The following is a 17,486-nucleotide window of genomic DNA, read 5'->3' as shown; positions in this document are numbered from 1 at the left end:
ATCCAAGAACCTTGGCGATTTTTTTCCTCAAAAACTATCAAATTCTTTGAATAACATATTTCTTGAGGGAATTGGAGAACAGTAATCCTTTTGTTTTATCATCCTCCCACCTGAAAATAATACTGTACACTATATCCCTGAAGGATAAATGACAAAACCAGACAATCTCTATTAATGATTTATCAGGTCGTGTAAAAATCACATTGTAATTAGAGCCCTGCATCAAATAAATTGTGGTAAAAAAAGTCACAATTATAGTTTTGGCCCTGCATCAAATAATTTGTGGTGAAAAAAGTGACGAATTATAGTTTTGTGCTAGGCTGTGAACAACAATTGAAATACATGTATAGATATAATACCTTCCAAAATGATATTTGATGAATTGGAATCTGTAAATTAATTTACATTTCTTCTCAAATTTTTGAGAAACATAGTATTGTAAGAATATCAAAATATTTGATACAAAGATAGTACATGCTATTTCAAATTGATTCACAGTGTCAAATTTCCAGTAAAAATTGAAATTTTGACCCAAAAAAATCACTTTTAAAATCATACAGCTTTTTGCATTTGACTTTCAATAGAAATTTATTATGTTTAATATGCTATTCCAGATTGATTATAGGTTTAACTGCCAAAATACCATAAAATCAATCCTAGCTACCTCTGGTGTTAAAGAAACTTTATATTAACATGGAACATATATATCTATAATGTTTTGAAAGTTGATACCTTATTAAATGTATTGCTTTGTTGTAAACCGTATCAATTATTTGTTTTTGCAGCTGACACAAAAAATTGAAGTCAGTTCCTGATATTGTCGGTTTTGATCGATGGTCAAGTTTCTATAAAAAGATACTTGATTTTTTGTCGAGCCTGCAACTTTTGTTGCAGAAAGCTCGACATGGGGAAAGTGATCCAGCGGCGGCGTTAGCTAACTTCATAAAAGCTTTATATTTTAGAAAGTGGAAGTCCTGGATGCTTCATACTTTGTATATAAGATGCCTCATGTTATGAACCTTCCGTCAGTCACATGTCCAATGTCCTTGCCCTCATTTTCATGGTTCAGTGACTACTTGAAAAATTTTCATGGTTCAGTGACTACTTGAAAAAAGTTAACATTTTTTATAATGTTAAATTCTCTCTTATTATAAGTAATAGGATAACTATATTTGGTATGTGCGTACCTTGCAAGGTCCTCATGCCTGTCAGACAGTTTTCACTTGACCTCTACTTCATTTCATGGATCAGTGAACAAGGTTAAGTTTTGGTTGTCAAGTCCATATCTCAGATACTATATGCAATAGGTCTTGTATATTTGGTGTATAGAAGGATGGTAAGGTGTACATGTCCAACTGGCAGGTGTCATCTGACCTTGACCTCATTTTCATGGTTCAGTGGTTATAGTTAAGTTTTTGTGTTTTTGGTCTATTTTTCTTATACTATATGCAATAGGTCTACTATATTTGTTGTATGGAATGATTGTAAGGTGTACATGTCTAGCTGAGAGGTGTCATCTGACTTTGACCTCATTTTCATGTATCAGTGGTTAAAGTTAAATTTTGCGTTTTAGTCTATTTTTTTCTTATAGGTCAACTATATTTGGTGTATGGAAACATTTTATGATCTATATGTCATTTGACCTTGACCTCATTTTCACGGTTCATTACACAGTGTTAAGTATTTGTGTTTTGGTCTAGTTTTTCTTAATTTATAAGCAAACGGTCAATTATATTTGTTGTATGGAAAAATTGTTAGCTGTACATGTCTGCCTGGTATGGTTCACCTGTTTAGTTTGCTTGGTTAATGTTGAGTTTATGTGACAGTTGTAATAAAGCTTTCTATTTAGGACTATCAGCATAATATCAATGACTAGTAAAGAAGGCTAGACATTTCAGCATGGGCACTCTTGTTTTTTTTTGTAAGCTGCCCAGCTTCCATTACAGTAGCCTATAAGATTAGTTTATCATGTTAATTCTGTGAATGATTGTATACTATACTCTAGCAATAAAGAAGTTCTTATATCAAGAATGATTATTTTTTTACAGGCTGATCCCAGTGGAGAAGAAGTTGAAGTAAAGAGATATAACAAAGGAGGCTATTTTGGAGGTTGGTCTACAATTCTACTTTAGCAATACATATTTATGGAAGACATTGATGTGTAAAGGTTGGGCCAATAGAATTACAAATGTTTGGACTTTTGTTAAAAGTTTATGAGTCAGTGGCCCAGTTTACACATCAATAACCTCTCAGAAAAATTTAATTAATCTATCATTCTCAACCAAAACATATGATGTTGATTTCATTCAACTACAAGTTTATTGGTAAAAAAGAATTTAATTCATTTGTATTGCATAGGAATATATCACAGAGTGATTGACATAGTGTGTACATAGGCTCTCAGTGTTGTTTCTGTACAATATGTTATGTTCTCTTTCAAAGATATTGTTTCTGATGACAAAATAGAGGTCAACTATGATATTGATGATTTTCACTTTTGTTGTTCAAGAGTTATGGTCCTTGGTTGCTTTAGGAATGACACAAATAAATGTGATGGTTTTGCTGTTATTTTGATTGCCTCTTGTTAATTATAACCAACAAAATGCACAGTTCATCTATAATACAGTACAGTTTTCACACATCCTCTGTTGATACTGGTATGAATTATTGGACATCAACAATTGACATGTATTTGCATGATTGAAATGATACATTTTTTGTATCAATGTCTGTTCTTTAATGTCTGTTAATATTATTTTGCTCAAGCTTAGGTTGCATATCCTTTCACACAAAGTCGACCTTAATAGGTTTTTGTATTCACTTAGGCTGACTGCAAGACTGTACGAGTAGTATTCACTCAGTACATTTAAATATGTTTATTGATCTATTGAATTTATAATTTATTTTTTTTCTAAAATTTGCTCTTACATATTGTAGAAAAATGTCCTTCAGATTGTTGCTTTTTAAAAGATGCACATGCACTTTTCCTCAAAGTCTGGGCAAATATTTAACAACAAATATTGTGATTTTAGAACTTGCCTTAGTAACACATAAACCAAGAGCTGCTAGTGTATATGCTGTAGGTAGAGTAAAGGTAGCTGGTAAGTAGACAATGTAATTTGTATGCACTGGCAACATTTTCCTTGCCATAATGTTGCCCGCACCATGGAACATAGTTATGTCCCAAAAAAATTATACAAATTTTGAAAAGACAACCAAGTTACAGTAATCCATTATAGGATATTTTTAAACAGTGTTTTACATAGTGACTACTTGTTACAGTCATATATGGCTTCTATATCTAAATAGAAATCCTGTCCAGACTAATTGGGAGACCAGAAACCTGTTATAGAGATTCTTTCTCCCTTTATTTACTTCCCAAGGCTACATTGAAGACACTGACCTATTTTGATGTTAAAAAATAACTATAATTCACCTCACAGACCTTGAGAAGTGTAAATTTTTCTCTGTAATCAATTATTTCATAACAAAAAAGTGGTCGTTATAAATGCACTAGTAATTGTGTGTTAAGGTTGATGATACACATCAATATAATGATATTATTATACAGTTAATGTCGGCAAATTAGCTAAAAGTACAACTGCATTTAATTCATTGTATTGGTTTTAATTCAGCCTAAATGCTAGACAAAACATGATCTTTGTTCTAAAATAATCTGTTTCCATTATAGGCATAGCATGAAAACCATATATTGGAAATTGAAAAATGTAATAAATATCTTGAGCCTATAGAATGATTTCACAGACAACTTATCAACATTATTTTTATAATTATATTTGACTTAAAATTGACATCAGGGACAAATCAGGATATTTTTCTGTAGTTTTTTCTATTGATTATTGTGTATAGCTGTCTGATATAGAAATGGTTTATTTTTCAATATATATTGTTGTTTAAGATTTCTGATTGTGATCCCTTCACAGGAAAGGTGAAACTTTCTATTCTGCCGGAGTGAGAATTGGTTGAATTAAAAACAGTTCATTTATTTCAATATTTGAAAACAGACTGTGTATAAGTTTTTTCATTTTGATTATATTTAGGTACTATGAAAGTACTTTTATTATGATGATTTGTGGGACATTACAAAAATAAGGCATTACATATTTCAATAACGACAACATTCATCAAATTTTAAATAAAATGATTGCTTTGGGTACTAAGTTGATTCTTTTGTTCTACAAATTATCTCGATTGAAGGAAATTGCAACATAAACATTTAAATTGTTGCACGTGCATGTAAATCAGATGAGGTGACACAAATTAACCTGAGATCTATTAATCAACAGATTGACGATCATCAAAGGTGTTAATTAGGCAATAAACATGTCACTTGAAAAAAAGTAACATAAAAAAAACTTAAATGTACTTTGACTTTCAACTTGATGACTCTTGCAGCTTACTTATAGATTTGTAAAGAATTAAGCAAAGACTATTCTATTTACACAGTAAAATTCTTTTTTCAGTGCTAGATGTACAGGCATTTGAACGACTTTTAGGACCATGTATGGAAATAATGAAGAGAAATATAGATGAATATGAGGAGCAGTTAGTTCAGGTATTTGGTTCCAAAGCCAATGTACATGACCTGAGATGAACTAAAAGGGTGGAGGACCCTCGGTTATTTCACTTTTAAGTTCCATAAAAGGGAATATTCCCACTTTATGAATTTTCTTGATTAGGTGTTATGATGGTTTTTGGTGGTGCTGACATTTTCATTAAGATTCAGAGATAATGTGGGATTGTTTTTGGTATTTTACATGTACATGTATTTGAACTCCACATTTTTTTTTTCATAAGCAATATTATCATTGTAATTTTATTATTTGATAAATGTGTTCCAAATTTAGTCTCTCACTATGGAAACTGTTCTAACTCAATGTATTTGTCATATTTTTTCTGTTGCATAGAATTTTAACCTGTTCATTGTGCAAGTCTGTCAGAATATATAATTGTCAAGTAAAGCAGTACAGCTATGTAAAATAACACACTTTCTTTCCAAATAATATGACTTGATAGCATATACAATGTTGTACCAGGTTGTACTGTCAATATTTTAAATAATAGTCAAAGTTTCCAAACCTTACTGCAGAAGATTCGAAGATAGAAAACATACTCTATCAGAAAATGCATTTGACATTATAGTGCACAATGCATCTGGATTACAGACCTACACTGTGTTTTATAGTTATGACTATATACTTAGAAAATAAAGCCTTTATTATAATGTTTTCTGTATAAATATAATTTTAGCTTGATGCCCAACATTTATAGAATGAGGTAAAACTGAGTTGATACTTTTACCCCCTCCACTCTTACTTCACTACCTCTTTTAATATTGATATATTCTACCTCATAGAAAAATTAACATCACTTTTATTATCAAGAAAACTCCACAATATATTTAGGTCTTAAATTATATGACAGACAGAAGATTTTTTTTCCTTAGATATTGTAGAGATTTTTTTCATTTTATTTTATTTTTAGGCTTTTAGTATATTGTGTTCCCTATTGTACATATTTCTCAGTGAAGTATTTGTTTTAGCCAATTCTTGCTTATTATGAAAATTGAAGGGACAAACTAGATATTATCCATTTAATTTAATGTCACCAAATAATTGTTATGAGTTTTGATTTGGCGATCTCAGGGTATTAAAAAAAATTCAAACACAGACATTCCAAAATTTGGGTATGCCATTTTTGATCAATCTATGAAATCATTGCCCATTTTTGAATAACATATTCTGAAATTCCAAATTTTTGAATTTTAACGAATAAGATTTCATTTGAAATTTGAAAGACAAACTTCAATGTTAAATTAATAACTGTATTAAGCATACATGATTTTGGTACCGTATGATGTACACATGTATGTCTCATTTAGTCACTTATGTGTGAATCTCACTTCTTACATTTCACTGTGTGTTTGTCTGGTTTGTGTCTTTACTAGTGTTATACACTCTTAATTGATAATGTGTGCAAATGTTAGTGTAGATGTATAAATCTAAATTTATTTTGCAGCTTGACTTGGTTGATGCCAAGCCTCGATAGTATCATACATGTAAGAAATTCTAATTTCTTGGTGTAGTCTTTCTTATAACACAATTTGATATGAAGGTCAATGGGCATTGGTTAAGGATTAATGCTAACATTTTATATTAACACGTTTTATTGGTTTCTATTGTGGTGTAATAACTAAATAACCATGCTTTTGGCTGATGGGGATTTTTGTCCAATTCTTTTATTAAAGTGAATTTCAACCCAAATTTTTAGAATCAATGTAATTGATTATTTTGAATTTTATTGTTTTACTTTCCCCCTTTTTGTTTAACGACTTTGTATGGAAATTATCTAAATTGGTTCTTAATGTAAGGGAAGAAAAAAGGAAAATTTATTGAATATAAGTTCAAATTTCTAGCTCATTGAGTTGAAATTGTTATCATTATGTATGATTTATAAAGTTTGACCTGATTATCAAATAACTTAATATTGTTTCGTAGAATAGCTTTGATACTGTCTTCGGTTCTAGTTGTTAACCTGATAATACCTTGAACAGTGATTTAAGTTCATCATACTTGCTAAATCTTCCACCAATGTATTGCTATATTACTGCAATTATTTTTTTTATCTAGAAATTCATAAATAATATGAAAAAAAAAGCATGACAGCTTGTATGTTACGCTTTATAGATACATGTATATTTCACCTGTTATCTAGACCATGACTTGTAATTCAATGACTTTTATTTAATTTCCTTAAAAAATTTATACAATTTATTTAAGAAAATAAACCAATAAGGAAGTAAATGTTTGAATTAAATAATACATCACAGAAAACGTCATGTCCCATTGCTTTTGTGCTGTTCTGTCTTGATGCAGATTGATGAATGAAGATCACTGTAGATTGTTGTTTATTGATAGTGAATGAATGTAGTAGATAATAAACTTATATGATGCTATAGCTTTTAATCTTACTTCAAAGTTATGGCTCTGTAGCACTTTTAGAATGGCCTAATGTTCTCCTTTATTGCATTGTTAGGTATTGTCATAACCTTTTTTGTTTTTTTTTCTGTTGACTTGAAAACAATTAAGATAAGTTGACCTTTCAAAAGCACAAATTTTGATCCTTTAAAGTTTTGTCGTATTTTATTTAACCCTTTTCCATTCATTATCAAAACTACAAAACAATATGACCGTCTGCAACTTGCTTCATTATAAGCTAAATTATCTATCTTAATACAGTTATCAGATTTGTCTCATTTCTGCTGTTCAGAAACATAGCTTTGTACTCTCTTATTAGCGCAAACAATGGTGCATTAAGAATATGTCTTATTAAAGCATTATTAGAAATATAGTAAGTATACTTGCCAATAGTTTTGTAACAAAATTATCTTTGTAAAGCAATTTTTGTCAGGAAAAGTAAGTGAAATTCTTTTAAGTTCTGACCATACCAAAAGCATTTCCAAATACATGAAGATTTGTGCATCTGAACGATTGCTTACACCTTTAAAGACTCAAAGTGTGAAATAGCCTTTACATACAATTGTTAATTACAACCAAATAAGTCAATAAAAGAATGTAAAATGTTGGTATGGCTGTACTATGGCATTGTATATGTATTGTTGCAGTAAATATATACTTGTACCTTATATATTTGTTGTAACCTGTAAAATTGTAGCATGATTCAAGTACTTTTTGTGTCTAGTTAAAATTTAGATTTAATAAAACTGAATAACAAAATAACTGCTGAAAATCAAACACATAAGTGAATGAAAAACAAAGAACGAAATATAATTGTAAAGTTTTATTTACAATTTTAAAGTGTAAGTTTCCTTTTTACAGATTGAGATTTATAGGCAATATTCATCGAAAACTTGGGATCGTATAAAGGGAGGCAAATCTGTCATGTCAGTGGAGTATGAACTGTGTGAAGTACATATATATTTACTTGTGATCTCTTTCCAATTGTATTTTTGCTCACCAGAATGGATTGGTCAAAGTTCATACCAAAGGTGCTGTTAACAGATCAGGAATAATTTGTATTAGTGGCACTTAAAACCAAATTGTATTATAGTACCATTAATTTAAACCTAAAATGTAAATCTAACCAGTGTGTTTATTCAAATATGGTTGAACTATATGAATCTTTATTAAAAAACCAAATCCATTTGTAACCATTTGTCAAATCTGTTCAATCTTTTTTTTTCCAAAACACATTTGGTTATCTTCGAAGATCATCTATCAGATAAGCTTAATGAGGTCCATATTATGTCATGTGTACTTTTAAAACACTAAGGACGTCATTGTTTATTCTATCTGGTACCTTACAATGATGTCTGGTTCCTGGTAAAAGGTGTGGAGAAAAGTGATGGTTAATGGTCTGACACAGAATTATACTGATGACATAATCTAATAATAACTAGCTTTATCATTGATTTTATTCAGCCCATGTCGAACATTAGTATCATTATCTTCAGATTTTAAAGAAGATTGATTCTTTCACGTCTCCTGAGAGGAATCAGGAAAATACTTTGTTATACCTTATAATTGAATTCTTCTTGACTTTTCAGTTGTATGAGATGGTTACAATTATATTTGTCTTTTAAAACTATTAAATTCTTCTGTACAGTTTTACGGGTTATTATTATTTATGTTATTTTTGTCTTTGCTTGGAAAGTTCCTTGAAACTTGATTACTCTACTCTTAAGATAGGTTTTCTTATATATGCCTGCTTTGATTTTGGAACAGTCATTAGGAGTGGACAGAAGTATGTTTAATGTTAAATTTATTCTTCCAAAAAAAATCTTCCTGTTTAAAGTACATGTATATGTAAAATATAAGGATAGTATGAAGACCTTAAGAGGATGATACTGATAGATTGTATAAGCATGAAATAAGTTCAGGAATATACCATGTTTTTACTAATTTGATTTCATGATATATTGTAATATAATGTACTTGGTAAATAAACTTGTTATTTTTATTGAATATTATTAAGTTTATTACAGTTTTGTATATTTTTGTGTGACAGTATACATAAATTGTAAGACATTCCATACCACATGATATCTTTAGATGATTTTCAGATTCAATCATCTTTGAGACTGCCCCCTGATAACTAATTGGATGTGTTCTAGTCATAATTCAGTACATTCAGATATTTTTTTTAATTTTTTTTTACAGTTTCTTTAACCTGTGAAAACGAAGGAAAATGACTGCCTTTATTTGTAGAAATGACCTGAAAAACCAAATTGAAGCTTGCCATAAAATATTTGTTTCATGTGATGACTTCCGTTTCTAGTGAATGTGTGTGTTTGGTTTTCCTATACAACATGTTTTTACAATCTGTTATGATTTTAATGTAAAAGTTCAGATAAGAATATTTTCTATAATGCCAAATTGTTCAATTACTTAGTATAGATAAAATTGGTTCAGACTAGTAGAAAATTTTATAAAATTTAGTGTAATGCAAATAGTGATCTTGCAAATGAAAATTTCCATTGTCCAATTAACAGAAAGGAGGAGGGATATAAAGAGCAGTTATTTGGCCCTGAAATTTTAAAAGTAGTGAAATTCTTCAAGACTTTCAAAATTTGTTTATTCTAATGATAAATAAAAAGCTTGGTATGATCTTGACATTCCAGTTTTAGGCAAAATATCTGTAATAATGAGTCAAGACGTTCACAAAAAATGTTTAATCTTCTTTAAGACCATTGAAGAATTTTTTGGCAAGTATCTTTTTGATGAGTTAACTAAATCTTATTGCTTTGCCATTTGGATTAAAAAAAAAAAACATTTTATTCTGTAAGCAAAGCTTAAACTTAAAGGGAAGTTTTACTTTGTTAGCAAAATTATTTTTATATATTCTTTTCTTATAGGGAAGAAAAATATTAATAACAGATTGTCCCTCAGAATTTGTAACCATAGTGATATTCAAGGAAGGATTTTTTATTTATATTATTTTTAGAGTCTGCCATTAGGGTACTGACTCTCCAAGCCTAAGAAAGTGCTGTAGAGTTAAATATTTACTATAAATATGTTGAGTATAAATTATTACTTTGTAGTGTAGATTGTTAGTGCTGTATTTATATTTCCCTCGTGCAAGGAATTACCAATAGAACTAAAAATGATATACATGATTGTTAATTTTTACATTCATGTACAGATAATTCATCATGCAGCATGATAGATAGACACATTCTCATACATGTACTTCTGTCTTTTATACTTGATCTGGTTTTTACTAAAGAAAAAAATATTTGATTGGACCATTAAATGAAAAAAAATGATGTCATACCGTAAAAATTAGTCATATTTTGGACTGAGTATGAAAATATCACAATGTTTTATTTAATTCATGCATGTCATTTAATGGTTTTGTAAAAACAGAGTTGTGTGTTGGGAAATATGAAGAAATGTTCCTTAATTGATTAAAGATTTAAAATACTCACGACTAGTTGTGCTTATACTGCCATAGTTGGTTATCAGATAAACACAAAATTAAAAAAAAAGTTGGGTAATAATTCAAATGCACATTTTTGCTTGGATTTATTGATTCCATTGTTAAAGGAAGGGTAAAATATGCATAGAAAAAAAATCAATGTAGGTGTGAACTTTTCAATGCAGCTATGTCTCATTCTCTTATTATTATCAATACTAGAACAATTAATTTGTACTAGTTCTTTTAAAATTTTGTTTCAAGTTCAAATATTTGCTATCAGTTTCATTGCATTTTGTATTTCCTCAGAAAAATTAATAGCTTACAAAACAATGTTGGTTTACAGTAGAAAATAACCATTCAATAGTTATAGCTATATTTATTTGCTAATGACAAATAACTGGTTGTCATGCCCTGACCTTATAACATTTCCTTTTTGTCTGGTCTTATATTGCAGAAAGTGAAATATAGATATAAAGATATGATTTTACCAATACAGTGACAGTGAATCAAATGTATGGTTTCTATTAAGCTCAATATTTCAGAAGGGAGAAGAGCTATTGTGTGAAGATGGCAAACAGTATGAATTGTATGTCTTCAAGTCGATGTAAATATGTGGGAAAGTTAAGTTATATTCAAGTGTGTATGTCGCTAGTTTCGTTAATTTGCGTTAATCTAGTTGTTGAGTATATGAACAAGATTCAATACAATTAAGAATGATATCTGTGATGATAAAACCATTTATGTCTTGGGCAAAGTTTCAATATGAAATTCCTTTTTCATATCAAAAGTAAAATAACAAAAAAAACGGAACTGCCAAGCAAAATTCAAATCAGAAAGTGCCTAAAAAAATGGCAAACTCAAAAACACATAACCAATGGAAAACAACTGTTATATTCCTGACTTGGTACAGGCATTAAAATATGTAGAAAATGGTTGATTAAATCTGGCTTATTTGTTAGCTAAGCCACTCACTTGCATTACTGTTGCATAAATTCCACTTATCCAATTCTGCAATGGTAAGATTATACTCCAATAATTGTGTTTCGTCAACATATTTATTTGTTTCTCTATTAAAACCAGTTAAAAATGGGGAGTTTTTATTGATGGAGGAATCTGAAGTACCAATCGATTTATCTCTTTCATTCAGCGGTATACTTAGTACTGTCACTACTGTTGCCTCTATTTGCTTTTCTGACAAAGTTCCCCTTCTTCACAAAATTGATCTTGATAGCTCCCCTCTTTCATAAATGGATCTTGATTGTTCCCCTCCTTCACAAAATGCATCTTGATAGTTGCCCTCCTTCAGAAAATGGATCTTGATACTTCCCCTCCTTAACAAAATGAATATAGACAGTTCCCCTCCTTCACAAAACGAATCTTGATACTTCCCCTCCTTAACAAAATGAATATAGACAGTTCCCCTCCTTCACAAAACGAATCTTGATAGGTTGTTTCTAATGTGTTTTGCAACTTTCCTCTGTTTCTCTATCACTTCAGCCAGTTCCCGTATCACTTGGTTATGTCCTCGTGTATATCTCCCCTGCATAAGAGCGATATTACATCCTAAAGTACATGTTGTAGAGGGTTCCTCTGTGTCCACATAAGGCGCAATTTAGTGTTTCTGAAAGTTTCCAACGGTGCAGAGGTTTTGATAACATATCATACACTGATCTAAGAAGGAACTATAGTTGAATATATCTCCATATTTCTGACCAGTCAAGGGATTGTGTTCTTATTCCCATTTCGACCAAGCACCCTGGCTCCCTACTGTCTTTGACTGTCGATTTTCTAGCTAAGTTGATCTCTTTTAAAACTAAGACTTCATCTCTCTTTGGTGGAATCGTCTTTCCAGTATCAATTGTTCGATGTACCAAGGCCTAGTCTTCCTACTGCCATTGTTCCTTCGATACCTTTATACATCAATATATTATCTGCCTCTGAAACTGATTTGGAGGCTGTTCAATTTCGTCTTTTTCTTACTAGTACTTGGAGACCTGCTGTTCTTACTTTGTCATCTCTTAGATTCTTTCAATGTCATTACAAGGTGAGCTTTGAATTTTTGCACTTTAGATGTTTACAGTAGCTGTCACTTGTCACGGTTGTAACACTTGAAGGAACACCTAACCATTTCCCAAGATGTCTGTTGATGGTTCGTCGAAGCATCTCAACTTTTGGCAATGTAATTTCGTACAACATAAGTGTCCATGTTGGTATATCCAGGCCTTTAATTTTCCTTGGAGACCTGTCTTGTCGATGTTCCTCATTCCCTCTGAAACCTGGTGTTCTATTCTCCTGATATTGATCTTGCCAGAGTCATCAAACCACTTTCCTAAGCACTTGGTGGGATTGTCAATTATTGATGGAATGACTTCTACTTGCACCTTCAGTCAAACTTTGTGTGTGCTTTATAATTTTTGGCTTGAAAGCCATCCTTGCTAATATTACTGTCTCTTCCAAGGTCTTTAACAACAATCTAGCCTGGACATGGGTATATGTAGTGATAGTTAAATCGTCCATGAACCCTCTTTTTGTTGGTTGTCTAATATGTTAGTTGATATTTTTGGACCTCTAGTTTCTCTATCTCAAGATTTGATTATCTGTATAACTCCCATAACAAACAAGATAACTAATATGGTACAACCAATAACATACTAGTATTCCATTTTGTAGTTTGTCATGTTGATGTAAATATGCTTATTGTAAAGTCCAGGCCAATCCCACTGAGATAACTTCTTATTACTCTCTAGAAGTAGTCTGGGACATAGTTATGATCTAGTGACTCCTGTATCAGCATGTGTGGAATTGTGCCATAGACGTTGGTCAAATAAAACAATACTACTTTACGATCTTACTTGCCGCTTGAATTAGTTGTGGAATGTTGCTTGTGTGTTCAATGCATCCTGAGAATTCTGGTACTCCACCATTCTGTTCTGAAGTGTCTTCACAGTTGTTGTTATCTGTCATATATGATTTCATCCTTCTAGCAATGATAGAGAAAAGGGTCATAAGACCGTCCGTCCGTCAGTCCTGTTCTTGTCATCTCAACTCATCTGAAACCACACAACAAAATTTCATGAAACCTTTTTAGATATTAAGGACAGACTATACAGATGTGCATATCGACAGGAAATCATGATTCAATTTTTTTTCTAAGAGTTACGCCTCTTTGGAATTATTTGCTTCAATAAACTACTGCACCAGTTTGTCATCGCAACTCCTCTGAAACCACACAACAGAATTTCTTGAAACTTGGTAGATAATAAATAAGGACATACTATGTAGATGTGCATATCGACAGGAAATTATGATTCAATATTTTTCTAGGAGTTGCTTACTTTGAACTTATTTGCTTCAATATACTACACTGTGTCTAAACCACACCGGCAAAATTTGTTCGGACTCGATGGTATCTAACAACGGGCACAATGACGGAACATCAATAGACAGAAGAAAGATAGATTTCTCCTTATTTTCTTATTTTGTTCATGATATCAAAGAATATATATATACATATACAACTATTTTCTATTGTGATATGCAATATTTTCTACAACTGTTCTATATTAACGGAGAAATAAGTAAAAATGCATGTCAAAATGACGAATTGAGTGAACCTTGCCTCGAAATTGTTTAATTTCTCGTTAAATTGTTTACATTGTACGAAAAGAAAGGTACGGGAAGATAGATACTGACACGGAGATTGCAACACTAGTCATTATGAGCATCTCAATACTGGTATCTCTGTGTATGGAACGAAAGAAATTGGTCATGTCAAAATGGAACTGGCCGGTTTCGTCAATGTTTACCACCCGGTTTCGTCATAGATTTCACAATGCATAACCCGGTTTGGTCAAATAAAAAAAATCATAATCGCATTACATTATAATTGATTATTTAACTTCAGCGTTGAAAAGGAGTTTTGTGGGTCGTTGGAAAACAACTTCTTTCACCGGACAACGGCTTATTATTTATATGAGTCTCAGATTCAAATAAATATTAAGCAAACACTTGAATTCCTACTCTTATAGAACACAAATATTTTAATTTTACTTTACATTCCGAAATTTTTAACAGGAGATTGAGATTAAAGCTCTCTAAATATGCGTTTTCTATATGAGTAATGGGAAAATATGTTGAACAAGTTTAAACTTGAAATTAAAGTTTACGGTCTTAAAAATCGAAACACACAATTGATATGTGATTTTCTCGCACAAAAGGATGGGAACCTTTATAAGTAATCTAATCATTCTATGTACTATGTAATCTTTTCTATCATCGTTAAAAATAAATCTTCTAAAGGATAAAAGTTGATATAAAGACAAATGTATATGCATGCATAAACGACATAGAAAATGAATGTAGGATTACAACTACCATGCATTAAAATAAAATGTATTTATCACTAATTGTAACTGTACTGCTATGTACAAATTAGTATAATAGTCTCAGGTCATCGAAAAAATTCAATAATAATTATTTTGTTAACATTACTAAAAAGAAAAAAAACGGGTCTGTACTGTCGCCATTGTGTTATGATGATCGCACACTGACGTTGGTCAATATATTTTGACAATATATACGGACAGACGGATTCAGTTCATTTCAAAGTGGACGTTATTCGAACAGCTTTTACATACCGCCGAGTTGAACAATATTTTGATTATTTTTTGCTTTACAAAATCGTTAAATGCATGAATCAATATAGCTTTGGCAACCAAAGATGGGGTCGGGGGCGTGCAACCTATACGTCTTCCAGATTCGCCACTTATCTTATAAAGTGCATACCGAATTAAAATATTGTAAGAAATGAGAAAACAGGGACCTCCCGGAAATCGGATTATGTGAGTTGGATTATGTTTATTATAAACATTCTCCTTGATATTTTTAAACAAGCGAGACATAGTGATTCGAATTCATAGCGTTTTGAACTCATAGGCGGATCCAGGGGGAGGGGGGGGCCTGGGGACCACCCCCCCTTTTCGTGGGAAAAATTTGGTTGATTATATAGGGAATCACTGATGCATGACTGGAGTGCCCCCCCCCTTAGTTCAGTCAGCGCCCCCCCCCCTTTTAGGAAAAGTTCTGGATCCGCCACTGGAACTATTTGTATAAAGCTGCATATGTCAAAAGTTAGAAGGTTTGACTGGAACATATACAAGTATGGTACACAGATCTAACGATTTCTTTCTTGTTTAAAATAAACATAATCCAACTCACATAATCCGATTTCGCAGATGTCCCTGTTTACTTATTTCTTACAATATTTTAATTCGGTATACACTTTATGAGATAAGTGACGAATTTCAAGTTCTTTTTATCGATTTCTATACATTTTTTTTTTCAAGTATATATAAAAGTTATATAGCAAAAATGATAAGGAAGACCAAAATACACAAATAAGTCGACTTGACCGACATCCTAATAAAACTTATTGACCTTTAATTACGAGTTTTTTTTTTTCATTTCTTTGCGTTTTTTTACTCCCGTCACAATTTTGACAGGACTTATAATTGTATACACCAGTCTGTCCGTCCATCCGTCCGTTCCTCCATCTATCAGTCATTCTGTCCGTCTATCTATCCGTATATCCGTCTGTCCAGCATACACATGTCGCACCGTAACTTGAGGATAGCTTATCTTATTTCTTAAAATTTAACATAGTGATTTCTTATAATGGTCAAACGATCTGTAAACCTTTTAGTGAAAATCAAATTAAATCTTTTTGAGTTACAGGAAAGGTAAGTGAAACAGGAATGTGGGTTTTTTAACATGTCGCGCCATATCTCAAAAACGAAGTATTATAACTACATCAAACTTTACATACTTCTTAGTTATATAAATCTTTTAAACTTCTGTTTACTTTTTGGTGATGTTTAAAATTTTGGTTTAATAGAGTGATTGATTTTTTTTTTTTTTTTTGGTAAAACAAAAGGGGGGTCACTTATTGCGATGTATCTCAAAACCTATTTATGATTATTGTTTAAATTTTACTCACTTCTTATTCATATTAATCTTAAGATCTCTATACTTTTTGGTGATGATTCAAACTTTTATTTTAGAGTTATTGAGTTTTTTGTAAAAACGAATAGATGTTAATTTTCACATGGTGCGCCCTATCTCAGAAACTATTTCTGATTATTGCATACAACTTCACTCATAAAACGACGGGCGTATCATGCGGTCATGGAGCAGCTGTTTATTGCCAATTATGGTACAAAATTCCCCTCTTTGACAAATTTAAATTAGTTTGAAGTTAAGTGAAATAAGGGATACACCTTTCATTAGGAAATGTGTACTATTACCATAATTACCTATGTCCAAACGTGCCCGTTTAAAATAGATTTTAACACGCCAAGTTTACTTTACAATAAATATAATTATATTTAAATTCTCGAAAGACAATGTTAAGATCCGTGTCAACGTTGCTTTTTATTAATTTGTTTGTTCAAAAAAAAAAACCAAAAAAAACGGGTGATATATATATAGACGAAACCGGGTGATTGTGTAGTAAACAACATTGACTAAACCGGTTTATTTTAATTTGACATGACCCTTTTCTTTCGTTCCATACACAGAAATACAAGTATTGAGATGCTCATAATAACTAAATTTGCAATCTTCGGGTCAGTATCTATCTTCCCGTACCTTTCTTTCCGTACAATGTGAACAATTTAACGAAAAATTAAACAATTTCGAGGCAAGGTTCACTCAATTCGTTATTTTGACATGCATTTTTACTTATTTCTCCGTTAATATAGAACAGTTGTAGAAAATATTGCATATCACAATAGAAAATAGTTGTATATGTATATATATTCTTTGATATCATGAAAAAAATAAGAAAATAAGGAGAAATCTATCTTTCTTCTGTCTATTGATGTTCCGTCATTGTGCCCGATGTTAGATACCATCGAGTCCGAACAAATTTTGCCGGTGTGGTTTAGACGCAGTGTACTACTGCGCAGTTTGTAATCAAAACTTTTTTGAAACCACTCAACGGAATTTCATGAAACCATTTAGATGATAAG

The 17,486-nt window shown here is 31.2% G+C and overlaps 1 protein-coding gene across 9 annotated transcripts in view; it reads left to right on the top strand.

The window, feature by feature from the left end:
- The window catches only part of LOC143073590 (cAMP-dependent protein kinase type II regulatory subunit-like), a 75,542-nt gene extending 65,075 nt beyond the window's left edge, over window positions 1-10,467 (top strand). The window contains exons 11-16 of one of the 9 annotated variants that reach the window (XM_076249293.1): window positions 2,049-2,109; window positions 3,033-3,101; window positions 4,485-4,576; window positions 5,272-5,298; window positions 6,040-6,079; window positions 7,860-10,467. In XM_076249293.1, the coding sequence (XP_076105408.1) occupies window positions 2,049-2,109; window positions 3,033-3,101; window positions 4,485-4,576; window positions 5,272-5,292 (243 nt within the window). In that variant the 3' untranslated portion in view covers window positions 5,293-5,298; window positions 6,040-6,079; window positions 7,860-10,467. Of the gene's footprint in view, window positions 1-2,048; window positions 2,110-3,032; window positions 3,102-4,484 lie in introns of all 9 variants that reach the window. The other 8 variants (XR_012977550.1, XM_076249267.1, XM_076249276.1 and 5 more) reach the window with 8 other exon arrangements.
- Window positions 10,468-17,486: the final 7,019 nt, after the last annotated feature.

Source organism: Mytilus galloprovincialis, chromosome 1 (genome assembly GCF_965363235.1).
Source record: "Mytilus galloprovincialis chromosome 1, xbMytGall1.hap1.1, whole genome shotgun sequence".
NCBI lineage: Eukaryota > Metazoa > Mollusca > Bivalvia > Mytilida > Mytilidae > Mytilus > Mytilus galloprovincialis.
This window is presented reverse-complemented; position numbering and strand designations above follow the sequence as displayed.